The 21,086-nt window shown below is 40.6% G+C and overlaps 1 protein-coding gene across 5 annotated transcripts in view; it reads right to left on the minus strand.

Moving 5' to 3' along the window:
• Nucleotides 1–3,060: 3,060 nt before the first annotated feature.
• The window catches only part of SEC24D (SEC24 homolog D, COPII component), a 232,051-nt gene continuing 214,025 nt past the window's right edge, over nucleotides 3,061–21,086 (minus strand). For all 5 annotated transcript variants that reach the window (XM_075420895.1, XM_075420898.1, XM_075420896.1 and 2 more), the window contains 13 exons: nucleotides 18,755–18,879; nucleotides 16,091–16,282; nucleotides 15,347–15,440; nucleotides 12,701–12,817; nucleotides 12,084–12,254; nucleotides 11,215–11,311; nucleotides 10,420–10,565; nucleotides 8,837–8,975; nucleotides 8,278–8,396; nucleotides 6,494–6,673; nucleotides 5,783–5,974; nucleotides 5,183–5,272; nucleotides 3,061–4,776 (listed from right to left, as the gene is read on the minus strand). In XM_075420895.1, coding sequence (XP_075277010.1) covers nucleotides 4,636–4,776; nucleotides 5,183–5,272; nucleotides 5,783–5,974; nucleotides 6,494–6,673; nucleotides 8,278–8,396; nucleotides 8,837–8,975; nucleotides 10,420–10,565; nucleotides 11,215–11,311; nucleotides 12,084–12,254; nucleotides 12,701–12,817; nucleotides 15,347–15,440; nucleotides 16,091–16,282; nucleotides 18,755–18,879 — 1,803 coding nt within the window. In that variant the 3' untranslated portion in view covers nucleotides 3,061–4,635. The remainder of the gene's footprint in view (nucleotides 4,777–5,182; nucleotides 5,273–5,782; nucleotides 5,975–6,493; nucleotides 6,674–8,277; nucleotides 8,397–8,836; nucleotides 8,976–10,419; nucleotides 10,566–11,214; nucleotides 11,312–12,083; nucleotides 12,255–12,700; nucleotides 12,818–15,346; nucleotides 15,441–16,090; nucleotides 16,283–18,754; nucleotides 18,880–21,086) is intronic.

Genomic DNA, 21,086 nt, shown 5'->3' on the forward strand with positions numbered 1-21,086 from the left:
GAACTGTTGGTGCTCAGATCGAGTACAGTGTGAAAAGCAAGCAGTTCACTTTGGTGTGTACAATATTGGTTTTTAGCAAAACCACAACTCTGAACTTCTTGGTCAGTACTTGGTAGACTGAACAAACCTGGCTTTTGAAGTCTCAGAATCTTAGGGGTTGGGAAATTGGCTTTTAAATCTCATAATGTTTCTCTGTTGAAGCCTAGCTTTTAAATAACTGTCCTGTAAAGTAGTGGATTATTAAACTTGTTTATCAAAGCTAACGTTGAAATATTTTTCTCGATGTTTTGTGGGTTTGTTCTCCTTGAGGTTTTGGAATTACTGAGTTTTACTGTGCTTTCCTCCGTGCTGTTGTAAAAGAGCAGGCAGTGACTGTTCTTTTGGTGTGTGTAATCTTAGCACAGAAATTTTTAGGGTCTGGTCAACTCCACGGCCTTGGTAGTGCACTTGCTAAGGGACTGCTGAAGGGCAAATGGAACTCGCCTATTGCTTATGTTTTGTTTCCTTCGGTGTTATATTGGCACGTCTGAGGAGTGACTGGAGTTGGGGGAGGCGGTGTTCTAAGGGTTGTGCTCATTTGACTGGCGGTGAAGTCTGCCAAAGGCTACTGGGAACAGCATCTGATAGAAGATACGTGCCACAGTAAAGTAACTTTCCTGCTCTTGCCCTAATCATGTTCTTACTCAAAAAGTAAATACTAGAGACACTTAGCCTTAGGAAGGTTGCTTTTGTGCCAGTGACAAATCATCTTTTTTTCTCAATTAGTACAAATTGTTAATTCCCATTTCCCCTTTTTAATTATATGTCCATAGCCGGTAGTTCGGTGCATAGGCTACTCATAACACAGGAAATAAGGCTACACTGAAGAGGAAACTCAAAAGTAACGGGTTGAGATGTGTATCTGTATCATTTTGCGGAAGCTGGGGTGCTGCTTAAGACTTCAGTGACTTGGGAAATTAATTGCATATGGTCTCATAAAAAAAAAAAACAACAAATCCCTCTCAAGCATGCAGAGTTAGGTTTCTCATCATTCCCTCAAAGCTGAAATAGCTGATGTAGCGTAAAGAAAAAAAGAATACTGCTCCAGTGTTAGATTAGATCTGTCTGGATGGGCCAGCTTCACCACGGAAGTGTAATGTATGTGTTGTTAACAAGCAACTCAACTGCCCCTTTTTTAATTGAGGTTAACAGACAAGGAAATAGACCTTTCTACATGTCCTCTGTGAAGAAAGAGGCATACAGTCATCATCTGAAGGTGGTGTTTCAGCAGAGGGAGAGGGCCTGTAAAGGTGAGACAGTAGTGCACAGGGGTGGGTACCCAAAGGCTTGGTGTCGTGTGCTTGTGGTTGAGGAGATGGTACTTAGGAACTGCTGTAGTGACACACTATCCCCCACCCCCAATTATACAGTAAAAACATCTGTTCATTTTTAAAATCACTGTTGATTTGGACAGTATCTAAAGTGGTGTCTAGAGATGAAAAGCTTTTAATGTCATTACCGGTTGTCAGTTGATTTCTCAGTTGTAACACTCTTAACAGAAGGAGGAGGCTACCGCTCATAATCAGTGAACTGATGAGTGTTTCATTTACCAGAAGTAAATGAAGACTTAATTTGGGGATGCTGTCCCTGAAGATAAAAAGCCTAAGAAGTTTCTTCCTTTCCAACTTTAATAAATGCATAATGCCACCAATCTGATGTGGGAGGCCTCTCTAGATCTTGTCATGTCTGTCCATTCTGGAAGAGGCTTACAGTGCTTTGAATAACTTACACCATGTATGAATTAAGGGAAAGATTTGACAGGTGCACTGACAAGATGCTTGGGATGTCTTAGCATTTAGCTTCAAAGGGACTTTCAGGCATTGGCCAACTCTTAAGTCATTGTGTGTGGATCCAGCCATCAGCTTGAGCATTCTTCCCTCTTTCTGACGCTGCAGGCTGTCAGAAGTTGGCTGAAGTGCTGGATGTGCTGTGCAGGTCAGTGGGCAGCGCTCTCAGGGATTCTGAGGTTCTTCCCCAGTGCAGGATCATGCAGATGACACAAGCTCACTGCAGATACTGAATGGTTTGTTCAGTGGAGTGGAATTTAGCCTGCAAACTAAACAATGATTTTGATCTGACAAGGGATGTTAAATGGCATTAAGTCAAGGGATTAATTTTAGAATACTCGGATGTTTTAAAATCCTTGGCAGGGGATAGAAATATCCAGAATGAACTCTAGAAAAGAATAAATGAACACTTGGAGCCCATTACATTGAAAGCATCTGTAAGTCTTGTTTCTTGAATGTGGCTTTTTAAGGATATGTGGAATCACAAAAGCGATAGATGAGACCTACTGTTTCTGTATATAATAGAAAAAATGTTTCCTTCCAAAACTGGTAAAGTTGGTGACAACTTTATTGTCAATAGTAAAAATTGTGCAGGATGAAGGTCAGCTTAATAACGTGGAGGAAGGCTCACTGATCCTTTTCATAACAGGGTCCATCTTATGGGTGAAAAAGCAAGCAGTTGTTAAGTTCTGTGGTGAAACATGAAGTAATTTTGAGTGTAATTATTGCAGCAATTGAAAAGGAAAAAAAAAACAAAACCAGGCCTAAGTACTGTAAATCTCAAGTGAGTATCACAGTCCTGCTGTTTATGCTGGAGACAGGAATTGCATTTGTAGTATGTCGCTGTGATAACTGTTGTGATTGCTGCAAGAGCTGCTGCATCAATGTGTATCTGTATCTCGCTGCTAGTTTAGCCATTATGATGTCTTACAGTCAGCAGAATCCACTGCATGTGAAAGGCCAGCCCTCCAGTGAAGGAGCTACGCAAGTACAAATAGCTCTGTCTTACTACAGCTTCATTCTGAAGAGCACCTCTTTGCCTGACATCCTTGCTCTCCGAGACTTTGCCACGGCACAGGGCAGTGCTGTGTACGCTTTGCTCCAGAATTCTAGGTGTAGAACAGGTTGCCCTAAAGCAGTTGAAAGGTGTTTAAGAGGTGTTGGATAGCTTCTGGCAGGGGCTGACAGCATAAAAACCTTAGTACATGAAAGAATAAATACACACACACAATGATTATATTGAATAATTGCTTATTTCTTTACACATAGAGTTGCTGGTGTCATTTTGCAAAGTACACTGATTTGGAATGGCAACAACTACTTTTTACAGGGTAAAGTCTTCAGCTAAAAAGTGCTTGTCTTGGCAGCTGAATTCAGGCCGAGGATTCTTTTGTAATATAGCCACTTATTTTAAGAGCTCTCAGTCAACGCACAAGGATACAAGTGTTTTGATAAGCTGTCAAACAAAAAATGTGCATCTTGACTGCTTATCTTGGATATTAAAATGATTAACACTGAGTAGCAACACTAACATGTTTAAAGGCACTTTTTTTTTTGAGGCCGTACTCTTATCCTTACTTTTGAAAGTTTTTTCTTCCTTTGAAACACTGATTTTTTTTTTTTGGTAACAATAGCTTTTCAACTTTGGAAAAGTTCAAACCTCACCTGCAGAGGCACTGGTCCTAAAGATACAACAGACTGATGAAGTATTTGAGGTAAACGGCACTTCCCGAGAGTCTGACTTTCTAGATTCTACCTTAAATATTGATATTAGCAGAGGCTTCTTTTTCAAAGCAGTGACTGTTGAATAAATCAGTCCTGTGAGAGGAAGTCACTGTAATAGAACCGGAATTAAACAAGAGGCTTTCTTTTTATAGCACCACAAATGACCTTTGGTTAATGTGTCAAGTGTCTCACAGTTGACCTGCCACTGAAATTTTGAGGGACAGATGTTTATCCAAGTTGTATTGGGAATATTCCAGTTAGCAAATGTACTAAGTAAAACCTAACACATTTGATTTTGAAAATATAACTAAAATGGTATGCAAAATTAATGGCTGCCCTTAAGACTAGAGATTTGTACCATAATTGTGTGGCATTATCTGCCAAACATAGCAAAAGAATTGTGTGATTGCTGTTCTTCCTGTGGTCCATCACTGTTAAACTTATTCCAGTTCAGTTATGAACTGAGGCATTTTTGCATCCTGGATAGCCCCGGGCATGGAAGGTTACCCAGAGCTCGGTTTCTGTAGAAAGTAATGCTTGTCCCTTCTAGGAAGAGAGGGATTATTTTTCAGAGATTAGCTTTATATGAAGGATATTGAAGTACTCAGTTGAACTACATGATTACTGCAAATCTGATTCAACTGTATGCCCTCACTTAGAAAAAGCAGTGTTTTCTATTATTTTTCCTCTTCTGTATAGATTCTTAGCATCTTTCCTGGCTCTTAGACAACTTACAACTAGCAAAAGGAATAATTAAAGAGTTTTCTGAATTATATTTGAATAAATGCATACCATATGCTCTTAAGCGTTGACAGTCTGAAATCTGGCAGTTCACTTGGAGGAGGAGTCAGGACTCCCTGAAGATGAATACCTGAGTGCAGAACTTCCTATTCTACAGCTTACTAAGCAAGCTAAATAGTGAGAGGTGGCGTGAAATGAACCTGCACAAAAAGAGCACAGAAAAGGTTCACTAAAGCACAGCAGAATGCCCGGGTATGGTGGAGCTGCGGGCCAGCCTTCAGGCACCAGTGACCGTCCCTCTTGCAAAATCAAAAAGAAACAGACAAATTATACTTGAGTTCCCTTAGCTGAGCAGCTGGCAGATCTCTTTGTGAACACAGCACAAGAAATCCACATAAGAAGCTCCTCCATAAATACTCTTGTCTTCTACTAGGAACTGTCGGAAAAGCATCTCTGGCTGCTCCCGTTGTTTCACTATCATCAGCTGAAACGATAAGAGATGATACATATTTTTAGGATCCAATCATACTAAATGGCAGTATGGTTTTCCTGGATCTGGTACTGTGTGCTGGTGGGGGGGATGGGACCCAAAACTAATGCATCTCCACATTGCAATAGCTGTATTTATGAACACAGGAGAGAGACGCACGTGAATTAAGGTTTGCAGAACAACATGGTAACCGTTAGACTTGACTACCTCTGAAAATCTGTTCTGATTAAGAATTAAGCACATTTGAGATGCTTGTGCCTACAACGCATGCTGGAACTCACTGATGTACAAGAAAATTCCCGGTATGTAAAACCTTTTACAGCTACTGAGGAGTTTTGTTAAAGCCAGTAGTGTTCTTCTGAACAGGTACAAGGAATGAGTTGAGGCAGAGAGAAGTTACCTTCATAGTGTAGGGCTTTTGGCTCTGGATAAGCTCCAGTATTGACTTCAGTTTCTTAGAAAGTGGATTGTCCAGGTCAGGCAGTGATGTCTATCAGAATGAAAGCAAGGCAGGTTGTTACATCCCAGTTGCATCTCTTATGAATTCATACAAGACCAGCTGCTGATATTTGTAATATTTACCATACAAGTTACTGTGGATTTCATTCTAAACTGGGAAATGCCATGTCCTTCACAAAAATGTCTCATCCATCTAAGCCATTTTGCAGTTTAAAATAATCACCATGTGAAAATACATCAGGAGAAACTTTAACTATTGCAAAGTGTTGTGTTCCAATTTTAGCAACACACATTCAATAGGACTTCAGTATCTGCAACAGTGAAAGTTTAAGAAAGTTTTAAAACGTTGTGAAAGCTTCCCTCCCGTACGTGTTCAGGGTGTAAAAGCTTATCAAAGTGTTAGGTATGTTGAGACACTTCTGGTGTCTTAACACCTTCTGCTGGTCACCTGCTTTTAGCTGAATGACGTGTTTCTCTGAGTAGCACTCTGGTCTTACTAAATCATAAATTCTGGAAAAGAGACTGGTCTCCGTCTACTCACAGCCTCCGTGCTGATGTGTGCAAAGGAGGGCACGTTGAAAAGTCCTTGGATGAGCTCTGGGGGCACACTGACTCCCAGCCACAGGAACATACTCAGACCATTGGCCAGAAGGAAGGCCCCTCCTTCGGAGAGACGTTCCTCAGAGCAGCGGACGGCAGCTGGGACAGCATCACTCTTCAAATCCAGGCTGTGCTGTGGGGTGGAAACACACAAGAGCTGTAGACTTGGGGCCTTCGAGGTGACTGAAGCTCTAATTAGATACTGAAAAGTAACTGTTGAAAGGTTTAGTACATCTTAGTGGTTCCTTTCCCGATTAGAGGAATTGGAAATCAGACCTTTTTCAGTTAGTGCACCATGTGCAAAGGACAACCTACCATGGGAGACGCATGCTAGCACTGACCTTCAGTAAAGCTGGCATCTTTCATTAGCCTGGGCAAAAACCTCGTTAAAAGTACAGTGAGATTCTTAGAGGATGCTGATGCCACTGACTGATAATGTTACTTCCCCGTTTTCCATTACTCTAGAGGTTCTAGCTTCCCTCCTCAATTCACTTCAGCTAGCCACTACATCACAGTACAAATGTAATCCAGCATGGTAGTAGAACCCGTGCTCAGCAGACAGAATCTTTTCTGCATCTGCAGGATTATAAAATCACATAATACCGAAAACAGTCTGACTGAAACTGAAAAGATGTGCAAACAAGATACTCACAAGTGGCAGAAGCTGGGGATAGAAAAACAACTGTGTGTTGGCTACCCCCATGGACATGACCAGCTGTCGGTGGTACGCTCGCTCGTCAGTTGGAATTTCTGGCCTGCCAACGAGCACGCAGCTCTTCAGCAGACAGTTCATGTACACTGGCAGCACCTTCATTGCGTCCGGAAGAATGAGCTGAGGGACAGAGAAGCCTTGTTATTTGATACATCCCATGTGCTGGGGAGTGAGTGCTGGGCTCTCAAACACTTAAATGACTGCTTTTTTCTTTGATTAAAGAGACAAAAACCTAGAAACACTGGTTTATATGTGCTGTTTCAAACCAGATATGGTAGCTCTGAATGGTTAACACATTTAATAAGAATCCAGCAGAAACTGTTTGCTGTGTAGACTGTCATTGTCATCTGGGATGCTGTCACCTACCTTGTAACCAACGCTCATTTTTAGGTACTAAAGGGCATCACATAGGAAAAGTGGCTGTTTTTTCTCCGAAAAATTTAAGGAGGGAAATGGTGGTCCACAGTGAGGGTCTCTGGTATTGTTTCTAACTTATTTGGTCCTCGCTAACATTAAACAAGTTACAGCCCAGGCTTTTGAATATTGGAAGTATTGCATGGTATGTAAAAGGCTTAGTCTTTCTCCAGGCTGAATCACCAGGACATAAGGGTCAATAATTTAAAAGAACTGTTGCTTTTATTGCAGCATTTAATTTTAAGTCATTTAATTAGGATGTGCTAATAATGCTGATCTATACATTACATTCAAGAAAAAAGAATTGGAAAATACAGTTTTTTTAAAAGAGATCAGGGGAACTAATCTAAATCAAAGCCTCCAACATTGTCAGAGTCCTTCGGCCTTCCTATTGACTTCATCGGTCATGTACAGTAGTGCCAGCTGTCATTCAAAAAAGGTGTCAGCAAGCCAACCCTTCCTGCTATCTTCTGAAGCACCTCAAAGTCTGAAGGAGATAGGGAAATATTTTGACAGTTTCAAGAAAATTAAAAGTTAAATTTGAAGGCTTACAGGACTTGAATTTTAAGTCCAGCCACCTCTGGGTATTTGAAACAGAGAAAGCTTTTTGTCAGAAATAGTTGCTGAAAGGATTTGAAAACACCTTCCTGCTGGTTCAGTTAGACGTCCCCAAATGTTCTGGATATATAAAAGAATGGGCTGAAAATAATAGAGATGTCTTAAGTTGGAAGAATTTTCAAGTAGTGGGGAATGTAAGGAATCAGGTCCCTACAGCTTCTTACTACCCTTTGGTAAATAAAGGAGTTAACAGACTGTGACCTTAACCACCATAGATTCACCCCCTTCCCCTGGAGTTCGGCTCCCATCTAGACATCAGGTATTTATTGCTCCAGGACACTTGAGAGACTTACATGCAAATTCAGATTGTTCACTAAGATAAAATGTTATTTTAATTTCTTGACAAAACAGTCTTAGTTGTCAAAAATTAGAATACTAAAATATTTAACAGCGTAAGAAGAAAAAATGAAAGCTTTGTGAGTCAGCACATAATTCCAGCAGGAAGAAAAGGCTGTCTAAGCGCCTTTGTGTGAATATGATCATCAGTTCCCTCAACGGCACTGCCATTTGTTCCGGAACAACAGCCTCCGTGTGTTGTAATTGCTACCATTGAATCCCACCTGTCACTAATTATATCTGAAAGAAAAGTCTGTCCTAAAATTTTCCTTTCTGGCAGTGCTGATGCTGCAGGCGTGGTCGCTCATCTCCTGCAAAGCCTGCCTGGGGGAGGGCTGAGTTCCACTGGGTTTTACCTGGCTTACTGCCGAGGGGCTGGCACAGTTCTTCCGGTAACACGCCAGCATGTGGGCTGTCTGAGTCACCAGGATCTCTCTGACGGTCTTCAGGGGGTGGCTTAGAAGGGCTTTAAAAGCTACAAATACAGAAGAATAAAAGAGCTTGCGAAAGATGGGGACGTACTTTTAAAGTATCTATATTCTGCTAGCTTCTAGTGTTTACTAACCTGAGGTCTATGGCTGCTTTTTAGTCTCTTACAGACAGCATCTGGAGGATGTTTACTCATCTTTGCCCCCAAAAAACCCCACCAAACCTCCAACACTGATAGGATGTCCACTTCTACTGCTGTGCCTATACGGTTTTGTTCATTACAAGTTTCTAGCTACCTTCACAAGCATTACTTCTATGGCAGTGTCTAAAATATGTAATCTATTTGTCTTTTCAATTTTATAATACTTCAAAAGTTGCTCAGGCTTGGAGCAGGAAGTTACAAAACATGACTTCCCACTAGGTAATCTCGCCAACTTCCATCCCAAAATAAAAAAAGGAAACAAAATTGGTCTGTTACAACTTTACCTGACTTCGCAAAGAAGTTGATAAGTGCATCGGTCTCACAAGTCTTGTAGACATCAGCTAACTGGGAGCTACAGTTTAAACCTATATTGTGTATGCGAAGTCGTCTTTGCCCGCTTATTGATGTGTAAAGCACAGCACACTGCAACACAGGAGCAAATTAGCTTTTATTTTTATTTTAAAACAAAAAGCTTCTGTTATTCAAGAGCCACCTCCTTTGTGTGTAGAAGGCACAGAACTACTTCTGAAGACAGCCTAGCCCTGCAGTGCTGCCTCAGTGCTTCTGTCATCTATAGGACCAACGAACCTGTATTATTTATGGAAGTATATTAGACATTGTAAAAGTTATGAATCTTAAAATTATAAAAAATAATGACTGACTGAAAGGCTTATTACTATCATTTGCTAGACACTGATGATATCATCTGAAAACAAGAGACTGCTGATTATAAATCATACTTCCTAATTGTGTAATATTTGAACAGTTCAAATAAGTGTATTTGAAAAGATGCCATACAAGAGATGAAAAGCTTCCTGAGAAGTACTGGAACATCTAGGATAGTAAAAAAGGACCTCCCATTATCTGATCATGGGTGGGATACTCCTATTCCTAACAAAAGGTCTACCACGAGTCAGTCTGTTGGCAGTTTAGGCAGAGAAATACCAGTTACTGCCTAAGTGGCATTTCCAGGAACTGCTACTGAAGTCCCATGTCATGGACTAAGGCGGGAAGCAAAGCTGTACTTGGCTCTGGAACAGCCTGGCATGGTCACGGTAGGAACAAAGCTCCTGACAGACTGGGCAGAACTCCTGTGCGCATGGCCCTATGGTGGCCCATCAGACCTGAGCTTGCCTAGCTGAGCAGGCGAGTGTGGAGGGCTCTCCTCTCCCCTCCCCTCTCGGACTGGAACCGCTCTGCTTGGGAGAGAAGGTGCTACCAGTCCCATCCTAATTCGCAGGGCACATCATGATGCCGGCAGGCGAGTGCTGTGGGGCTGACTGCTAGCGCTCGATCCCCAGAGCCTGAGGGAGCAGGGCAGCCAGCTGGCAGCTTGCAGGCCAGAACTTTCATTGCACAGGTCCCATTGCTGGTGGGTCCTGAGCAGCCCGCAGGGTTGGACGTCATGTTTAGCAATAGAGAACTGCTCTTGAGCAGAGAGGTCACAAGGAATGCCACAGCAGTAACGGTTTCCATACAAGTAGTAATGAAGCTTGTACTCCAAATACACTTATTTAGTAAAAATGGAAAAAAATAATAGCTAATGAGGTCTCAGTGAGTGTTTCAAAAGCACTCTGGTACCCCAAGTAGAACGTGCAGTATAGCAGTAGTTGAACACACTAATGGTCGTGAGGGCCATGCCTCCTCCATGCCTCACTGCCTCCCAAACACACATTTGTGCTGTTGAGGTAAGATGCAATCTTTGGCTAGTTTATTAAAACCTTATTATATTAGTGGTGTTATGTCAGCAGAATCTGCGCACGCTGTGCCTTGCTCCCATCAGTCCTACACCACATTTCCTGTTACAGCTGCAGAAGTTGTTGGTCACGATTTCGTGACGTTACATGTAAAGAAGTTTTTTTTTTACCTGAATTAAGGCTCCACTGTCTTCATTCAGTTTGTCGTCATGTTTGAACTCCACTGTCACTGCCTTGTCGCAGTCAACTGCTGCCATCTCAACATCCGTGGTGTTGTTCATGTAAATGGCACCAAAGAAGTCCGTAGCCCTAAAGCCTACAGCCAGATTAGAACAAAACAAACATATCCTTTTATTTAAAAATGACAAATAAGTTTGACATTATTTTGTGACTCTCTTTTCATGGTCAATTTTGCTTATAGGAACCGTTTTCCCTTGGGGATTTGCAGCCTCAGGGGGCCCCAGGAACTGTCCTTGCCGATGGCACTTTTTGACAGTTGGGCGAGAGGGAAAAGCTGATGGGCCGTGAAGCTGCGCTGTCGCCCTGAGACCACCCAGAACCTTTGTGCTGTTGGCTTGGCTACTCTGTGTGATTCTCAAACACTTGCATTTGAGGTAAGAATGAATGCTTGGAAAGTAGACACGGTAATGTCATTTGAAGTATGAAGAAGAAGGAACGTGTAAGTGTCCAGCAGCAACACTTCTTTACACAACTTGCTTGCAATCTAAGATGCGTGCATAATGATCAGAAGCCTTACTCGTACCTGAAAATTAATAGTTATGGAGGCATATACAGGAAGGACATCTTCATGCATTTCATCGGCCTATCCAGTTTTCAAGAGGTGCATAATGAAGGTAAAACAGTTAGCCTGATTTTACAAGTGATCTGTACAGCAGCATATTATTTTAAATTGTGTACTGTCATATGTATTCGTGTTTATTTTCATTCTCAGCGGGTACCATTACCTGTACTTGTCCGAACCCTCATGATTGCATCAAAGCCGGTCTGCTTTTCCACATCCTTCCGGAGGTCACGCAGGAACTGCGGGCTGTCAGCAGCGAGCTGGGAGCGCAGAGCAAAAGCAAATGCGGCAGTTCACCACCGGGAGGCAGCAACAGAGCAGAAAGCCAACCCTCCCCCCTCCCTGGGACCCCCCCTCTGACATGAAACCTGTTCTTTTCACATTTAACATCTCTTGTTTCCTTTAAACAGAGATAAACAACGTTGACTGCTTTTTTTCTTGTTAACAGAAACATGCATATGCTGTGCCCACCAGCTCATCACTAGGCACGGACAACCAGAGTTTCCATTCAATCAAATCAACCCCAGTAACACCCCTTCTTGCGCTCCGCCTCGCAGCCGAGCTAGAACGTTATGGCACAGCCTCAAGAATTACCGAGGAGCCTTGCTGACTTTGCAAAAAATGCTTTTGCAGGGCAGCTCCCGACACAGAGAAAGTCCCCTACTCCCCAGAGAGATTCTCATGAAATTTTAAACAAACAAGTATTGTTACAGCTTCTTTTCTGGGGGGAGTGTGTGTCTTCATCATAAGCATTTTATCTGTATATACAGGAGTAAATGACTTCGCTGCTCAGATGCCACCATATCTAAGCAGGGCTGTAATTTTAAGATACCAATCAGCTCATTATTGTTTCAAGACATATATTTGAGCCTGATCTGTCATTTCTAAGTTTGAATTTTATGCCCTGAAGTTTGTAAGTAAGTTTTCTAGAGTCACTCTGCTTTTATGTTAAAGTAGACGCGCACGTTGAAGAGAAAAACAACCAATCCCCAGGTGTTACTGTCTGAAAGGCAGGAAACCTGCATCGCTTACCTGGAAATTGCTGTACTTGTACAATGTTCCTCCAGTGTACATGGTGACAAGACCCATGGATGCTACGTCCACATACTGATTTGGGAAGAGGAACAAATTCACACAGCAGCCACTAGCCACACAATCCCTGGCTAAGGCCTCGTAAGAATTCACCTGGGGCTGGAAGAGCGTCTGCACAGAATTAAAAAATACAAGTGTCATAACATTACATACCGTCGGTAGCCAACCACAATCCAAATGCCCACTTGAAGAAAGCTGACGTGGAAGTTTTGAATGAGGCATGGACTCGATTAACAACACGTTGGCCCTGCCCGTACACCGGTATGCAGGGAACCAGCTCCGCACATGTTCGTAGAGAGCTGCATCACTGAACAGGCAGGGAGCAAAGGCTCTCCGCGGGTGGAGTTATTTGCTGCTGGGGGGTTTCTGTTTTTGATGGGAAGGGCTGCTCTATGGAACTATCCGTATACCTACATAATCAGGGCACAGCGAGAATGGGAATATTACATATTTAAACAATGCATCTTTGTAAAAGAGAAAAAATGAAAAAAGAGCAAGGCTCTATTAGAGAAATTCAGCGTAATAGCAGTCCCTTGTTAACTCAGAGTAGAAAATACCTTTTCTTTATCTGTATTGAGTAGTTTTTTGTCATCTCTGTTTCTCAGCTTCCCTGGTGCTTCCGCAGTTGGCAATGAAGAATGGAAGATAAACAATTTTCCAGCACGTTCTGCAGCCTGTTTCAGAGACACCATATTGGCATACTTATTACTACCAAGATAAACAAGCCTAATTTTCACACACTGTGATCTCTCAGAGAACAGTGTAAACTTTCTGCAGTTCCTCAGAGCTGAAGAACTAATTTAGAGACTCAAAACTTGATGGAAGTAAGTCCCGGAACAAATTTATGTCAGTAAGTAACTTGGTCTAGCACACAGAAATCTTGGCTGATGCATTGTTACAGTAATTTCTACACAGGAATCTAAAATCTCGATGGGCAAACTAGGAGTACCTCTCTTGGAGACTTTCTAATTGGATACAAGCATTATGCAACAAGCAAGTATCAAAGTACAAATACTAGATTAGATAAAATGGAAAAAAAAATGTCATTTAACAGAAAAAATTACTACTTTCAGTTCAGGCACACCAGTGTTCACTACATTTTTATAGATGAGCGATGATTGCAGTCCTGTGCTATATTCCCCATTCAAATCTACACTAAAATGCAGGAGTGCCAAAACTTGTGATGAACATTTCCTTTTGTCGCTAAGAAATGAAGTAACTGCCAGTTTTATTCAAGTTGTCTCTTCTTATTTAGAAGTCTAATGAGAACATGGTATTTACTGAGATGACAAACTACTAACAGAAAACCCTGAATTCTAAAGATGACAGTTACAACAGGAGCAGAACTGCAGGCATCTTTGTACTACTAACAAGCTTTTCCACCAAAATTTAGAAAATGCAGTTTATCACCTACTGTTACTACTAAGACAGCTAATGGGAATGAACAGAATGGAACAGACTATTTCAGCTGGAAGGGATCTACAACGATCATCTAGTCCAGCTGCCTGACCACCTCAGGGCCATCCAAAAGTTACAGCAAAGTGAAATGAAAACCGATTAGCAATTCTGATGTCATCAGGTATTGAAGAAGTTGGGTGAAGGCAAAGGGAAGGAAGGAGGAAAGAGGGATTTGTCCTTTTCCTGCTACAGACTTAACCGCACATCCAGGTTAAAACTGCAATACCCACGACTCCAGACCACAAATTGGCTCTGGTACGTTCTCCTCCAGGTCTTAAGATGTTCAGAAGATAAAGATACCCAACATTTCAAAAAAAGCTATGTCATTCTTCTGGGAAAACTAGAAATCTCTTTGCTATGGCAGACTTGCAGTTGAAGACAGTATCTTACTTTTAACAGACCTGAAATTTCACCCTTAATATTTCAAGCACAGATACCTTTAATCACAAAAGCCAATTTCTTCAATTCCTTTTAAGCAGCATTCTGCTGAAGACTGAAAGACATACCAAATACCCATTTGTCATGATAAGCATCAGGAGTTACTGACATTGCTTTTGACAAATTTTCTAAAATGTGTATATATATTATTTCTAGAAGTGTATTAAAATTAATCTCAAATAGGAACACAATCCATTTTAGTCTTTTTTAGACAAGAATTGTTTTCTTGAGCACAGGTATATGCATGTTAATAATTCACAGTGAAAATCCTTACAAATTACAACTTTAAAAGACTGAGCTAAATAAAAAGCTTCATCAAGAGCTGCTTTCTTTTATAGCCAACATCAAAGGAAATTTACAATTATGGCCCTTCAGTTTGTTTTGTAGAAGTCGAGTATTTGTGAAAAGCATTCTGACGGAAGCAGTAACCAAACATGTTTTGCACACACACCTTTTGGCAGTATGAATAAATAACAAGAAAACAGGTATTAATCAAATATTTAATAAACAGATCTGAGAAATGTTGTCTATTTTTAGTTCAACAAATGCATCTACTCAAAGTTCATGCTTTACTTATACACAGCTCGCAGATAAATCAACTATTTTAAAACACCACTGGCTGTTTTCTGCCCCTACAAATCTTGTGGTGAACCATGGTGGCATTCTTTTAACTGGCAGGGCTCCATGGAAATGTCACCACTTTAGGGGATGTCCCAGACGTACAGAAAGCAGCTGGGGATGCATCTTGACCTGTGGATTCATTTTCAGCTGTATTCAAGCTGTGAGAACTTGTCAGTTAAGCAGAAACCCCCTACCCAATTCAGTCATAAATATATCATTTTGCACAAGAAGTTGGCAGAAGCAGAATAGGCTGGGCAAAATCCAATATTAGACTGACTCTTTTCCTGCCCTTCACACGTGCAGGGATTGGGTATCTTCCAGAGTATCTACTAGTTCTGTTGCAGTAACTAAACACTTTTTTATTTCCCTCAAATGCTGAATGAGAAACGGACTCCTGCTCCTCATCTTCTCCTAAACATCCGTTCTACGTAGAATAGACTCTAGGGATTGGTTTCCCTCAATAAGCAAAACCTGGAAACAGACGTTATTGCTTGCCAGGGTTCTCATTTTGACTAAAGCAGTTCAAAAGTGCTGTTAGAATAACAGAACATTCGTGCTGGAAACAATCAGTGACTTTTTTTCTAATTTCCCAGTGTAATTCATAGGAGGACTTGGGACTGGCTTTTAGCAAACCGAATTTCTGCAGCTTATCAAGTTTTATTCTCATTAGAGAGGAACATTCTAACCTTTAGTGCCTCCATGCCAGCCTCGATAACAGGAGCAAAGATGGTCTCACTCTCGTTGGTGTCTGCAAACATCTCTGGAATCTGGTCCAACAAGCTACGAAAGATGAAAGGAGCAGTGTCTCACCCCGCTGGCGTATTCGGGATAATCCCCAACATACCTTGTAATATACCAAGTCTTCACACAGAAGATGTTTTCCGTGCAAATTTAGATTTAAAAAAAATGAGTTTTGATTGGTCAAATTCTTAGGATTCCAAAGAGAATAAAACAAAATATGATTTTTTTAAATTCTATGAGATGCCTTATTTCAAAGCTGGTAACACAAAGGAACATGCAATAAATAAAAAATAGCTAAAAATTACGGAGTTCTAGTGTGCTGTAAGGACTTAAGAGTCCTTAGATCATATCCAGGCGTGCATCATACACATCACAAGAGGAAAAACGTGCAACATGGCACACAGCTGCTGCAACACCCCCCCACCCCCCCATTTTTAAAGCAGCACAGCAGAAGATGCATGGTTTACACCTGGCCTAAATATGCTTTCAAATTCAGCACTGGGGGGTTGGTGATACCACTTTTTCCTTCCTCAGGGGTAGAAATATAACACTAGACACCTCTGCTGGTTTCTAAAGTATTTCAATAAATATATGTACCCCTCAAAACCCAATAACACAACTGACTAAAAGGCATAATGTATATCATAAACGTTCAGATCTTATTCACATATGTAATAATTATACTTTACTTGATAACCACAGATCGTGATTCCTGAAAGTTCACAAGGAAACCATCCAGCAAAGGAACAAAAACTTCTCCAACATCTGAGACCACCATCATCTGAGGCTGAGCTAAGCTGCTTTTTACATTAAAGAAGTGGAGGACCTTGTTATAAGTGACAAAACCAACTTGAATCGCTGAGGATTCTTCTTGCTCTTCTCTGTAAGAAAACCAAACCCAACTGGTTATAATTCTGAAATTCCGACCTTGCAATAAAAGCATTCCTTTGAAATGCAAGGCTGCTTTCAGATCATTATCTGTCCTGGGAGCAACAAAGCAAACAACCACCAAGCAGATGTAAAGGCCTCAATCTTTGCCTTTGGTCAAATTAAAAAAGCCTGATAAATTCAACTGCTGTATTATTTGCTTTTTTAAACATGCGTATTTACATCAACCCTATCAGCTGTGCATCCTAGCCAAGCAGTCAAAAGTCCCTAAGATAAAGAACAAGCCATGTTGTCCTCAAAACATGGAAAAGAGAACAGGATGATTAGTCATAAGATACGATCAGAAAATTAGCTTTATTTAGAACACATTGTAATTCAGTGACACTAACGATTGATGCCTAGTAAGAATAGCAGCTAGGCTTGAATAACGTCTGGTGACTTTGGTGGGTGAAACTTCTGCTTCAGCAAGACTACTTTTAAGCAGCAAAAGTGTTAGATCCTCCATAGCTCTGTATCAGACAGAAAACACATTGCAGAATTTCCTCATTATTGCACGTAAGATCCCAGGCCAACCAAAGCTAGCAAACTGCTGCTCAGCCCCTGTTTTTGTAGAGGTAACTTCCTACAAGCAGTAGCCCACTCTGCCATTAGTAGCAGTGACTCTAAAATTTCAAGCAAGCAAATAACGTGTTTTCTGCCATGCTGCAAGTCTACAAAAACACCGAGTTCTTGACACCAGGTCTTGAGACACCCACCTCAATCCTTTCTTTGCTACCTCTAACGTCTCACTTCACAGCCACTTTCACAGGCTTACCTGGCCCAGGCCTTTACACCGACAGCCCTTTTGTGACACAGATTGCTTTGCTACCCCAAGTCTTCCCTCTTAGAGACAGGAGCACAGGGTGAATTCCCAGCACAGGGCTTTCACCTCACGTGGTAACAGCAGAGCATTTTTGCAGGTGTCTTTGTCCAGCAACAGAAAATGAACATGCAGTGACCTTTGCGTCTCAGCACCAAAATAAGTTTCACCACAAATTTTGGTGGAATGCCTTAGGGATTTTTTTAAGTTAGTATTGTTTAAAGACAACAGACAAGTCTTTGAAGAAACTGAAGGGCCTGCCCATTTATATTTTTTTTAATTGCTTTTTTTCAGTGGACATGAAAACTTTGGCCCTGCAAACAAATTACTTAGCAGATCTCTGCAGAGTGCTGGTGAGGAGAAGAATTAATGTGTCTTTTTGTGATGCCGATACACTTGCTTTCATTTTTCCTCAACTTTCCTTATTCGAGCCCAGGTGTTTCTAAACTGCCAACTGCTTTTTGTTACTACACTCATGCCTTTTATTATCTGCAGAGTCATGGCCAATCCTGATGGAAAGCTCTGAGATATGTTCAGGATAATATCAAATGCTTGTGTCTCCAGTGTAATCTTCATCGACAAAGTACTTGAGAGATGGCCTTACATGGGCATCTGACAAACTAACCCCCCATCCTGGACTGGAATTTCTTTCATGCACAGAGATCCCAGAAGGACATACAATAAAAGATTTTTAACATATCCCAGATTACCTCAAGGATCTCATCTCCCACTCTTCCTCACTTTGTTCTCTCCATTTCTTAAGTCTGTTCTCCCTCTGCAGGTACTGTTATTTGGAACGCATTTTCTTTCTACATGTTCTTCAATGCTTTTATATACCTTCACTGAGAAACGTCTTGTCTACTTCATTTCTCAGTCTTTCACTGCTCTCATTTAACTCTGTATGTCTGCATTATTTAGACTTTTAATGAGAACTATACTAATATACTATACTTAAAACTATACTAAACTACAATAAAATAATATACTGTCATTAATATTGATCAGTAGTAATACTGCTACTACGTGCTTAATGCTCACAAAGCAAATGTGCTCTATTTAATAAAATGTTTGTCGCCTGCAAGATTTGTTCTCTTCTCAGATACACACCAGGACAGAAAAGTCTCTCAGCACAGCAAGAAGTGTTAGAAGTTTTGCTAATTAACAGTAAGAGCTAAAGATACAAGCCATCAACACTATGGCTTTAGAGAGACTTGCCATTCCCGAATAGTCTGGTTTTGGTATTTCCCTGTTTAATTTAATGAGAAAAGCAACATTGCAGTAAACAGAACTACAGCAAGTAAAATCAAAACTACAAGCTGGGACTTAACAGATAATACCACTAGAGTTCACTACAAGAAAGGAAAAGAACGCAAGCTACATGTGCAATGAGTATGACAGATTCTTTCCATTCATAGAGTAAGCCCAGACATCAAAAGTTTAAGAACTGCCAGCAGTGTTAAAATTATCATTTGGTCACTATCGCCCCAAAAATGCCCATACTGTAAATTTTGACATTTTCTGTAGCTTTTTTTTACCTCTCAACACGCAAAGCTGCACGAAAACTACAGTGTAGCGAGATAAGCAAAGCACATTTGTGTTTCTTTACCTTGGGAGTTTATCTAGCAGAGTCTTCAGTTCATCACATATGAGTTTAACGAGGCCACTGTTTATGTTTCTGTACGATACATCAATCATGAAGATATAAGCAGGTGGCTTTGGAGGCTTGTTGTTCTACAAGAAAAATGACCGTTCACAGGGAAAATTAGACAGTGCTGTTAATGTTGAAAAATTTACAGGTGTTACCATAAGGCAATCTAAATACAGCATTCAGTTGTTTGAAAAATGCTATGGATGATAAACAGTAACTGTTGCAGACAGCTGACAGGTACTGGGTAAAGTCCACCCCTGGAATAAAACATTATTACTGGAAAATAGCATCGTAATGGAATAAAATATGTAACAGGTAACAGTTTATTAGATATGATGAAACACAAACATTTGCTGCTGGAATTCAAGTGTTTAAACAAATTTGCCTTTTGGCTTTTTTCTGTACCCATACTGTTTTTGCATTCCCTATATCAATATGCAATACCATTTTGTTAATGTGAATGCTTAAATTCAGTTTTTGTTTGCATTTGCCTCTAACAACTGTTATTTCTAACCAATCTGGAAACAAAAAATACAACTTAGGTACTGAACCAGAATGAAAATATCTCAGTTCTTAGCAGTACTAAGCGGTGAGCATCTGCATCCTGTCTGTCTGTCTTGCTGTCTCATGCTCCAATGCGTTCTGGACAGCTGAACCGTACTTTCAGGAATAAGATGACTTTCTGTAAGATAATCAAAGCATGAGAGCGGAACATCCAGTGTACGGAACTGCTGCATACACAGCAATGACTTGGGCTGGTACGGGTTCCTTTGGGAATTCCTCTCATAATGTAAGCGGCCTACAAATCATGACACGCACTACTGACACAAGTTTCTGTAAGTAAGGAGAATTAAGATGAACGGTTATTGTTTCCAAATAAAGCAATGTAATGCTTAGAAAAGTACCCAGGAAGACGATCATACAAAGCGAACATAGCTACAGTGATCATCGTACTCCCTACAATCACTTTCCCTAACTCCCATTAAGATGAGCAGTGGTCATTACTTAGTGTCAAATCCAGGACAGCTTTTCCATTATACTGTTTCACTGCCTTCATATACAGAGTTCTGACCACTTAACCAAATTATACTTGTTCAACTAAACCTCAGAAAACTCCACTTAAGAAAAAAAATAATCTAATCCTTGAATTATGACTTATCCATAGTCCCTGGCACACTTCAAACTAAACTTTATACCCTTGATATCACTTCATTTGAATCATGTAAATCAGGATTGATTCCTACGAACTAAAACCAAGCAGCATTTTTAAAAGCTGTTCTGTTTACTGTAATAGATTCTAGTGTCAAAAACTGTATCAAACACTACTTCTAAACTCTCATATCGCATCACCATTTGTAAAGGATCCCTGTGTAATTTCTGACAAATATACAGCAGAAATGAGGACTTGTGCTCTTGCCACATCCGCTTTGTAGGAGTGCAATAATGCAAACCAGCTGTTATTTGTTAACATTTTTTGTGCTGTTCATCCTTGTTATTTGATAAGCACAAAAGGAAATGACTTTTCAGTTCTAGTCTCAAACTGGATTTATGAAAGAACTAAACCTTTGCAACTTGGAGCAAAATGAAAAATGAAATTATAAAATAATGTTAACTTCTGTATAAAATGACTTAGCATTTCCAGCATAAGTTTTAATTTTGCATGAGATTTCTTTTCTGTAACATTCTAGTAAGTCTATACACGGGTCTTTGCAACAAGCAGACAGACCGTACTGGATGGCTTATCAAGGAAATTCCCTCATTTAAGCTTTAGTGCAAAAGCCACTGCACTGAAAGATGCCTTGTGATGACGACTGCATCACATAGGGTTACACTCTGGAGCAGAGAAAAAGAACTGTGAAAATGGCACAGAGCCATTCAGCACACATGAGTTTTCAGAAGTTTAGCTGCCAGAAATTAGCAAAGATTAACCAAATTTGACAGAGCTACACTGGATGTACACTGAGGATCCTGCACTGTATTTCTGTAATGCCTCACTACAAGTCTCTCTTGTTCTAGGACTTAATCCAGATTTCAATAACATCTATACAGGTCGTCTCAGGGATTTCACTGGATTTTGGAGCAGTACCCTAGTGAAGAAAACAGAATTAAACCAGTTCATTTTCTTCATACCAGCAATAATTTGATGGTCTGAGGAAGTTACTTGCATCTGCTTCAAGATTTTGTAGGATTCAGTTGCCTTTCCTAACCTTATCATGACCTCAATTCCACTGACAGGAAGCAAATTCTGCCTGATTTCAGCAAGACAAGAAAAATGCGTCCATACTGGGGA

Source organism: Opisthocomus hoazin, chromosome 5 (genome assembly GCF_030867145.1).
Source record: "Opisthocomus hoazin isolate bOpiHoa1 chromosome 5, bOpiHoa1.hap1, whole genome shotgun sequence".
Taxonomy (NCBI): domain Eukaryota; kingdom Metazoa; phylum Chordata; class Aves; order Opisthocomiformes; family Opisthocomidae; genus Opisthocomus; species Opisthocomus hoazin.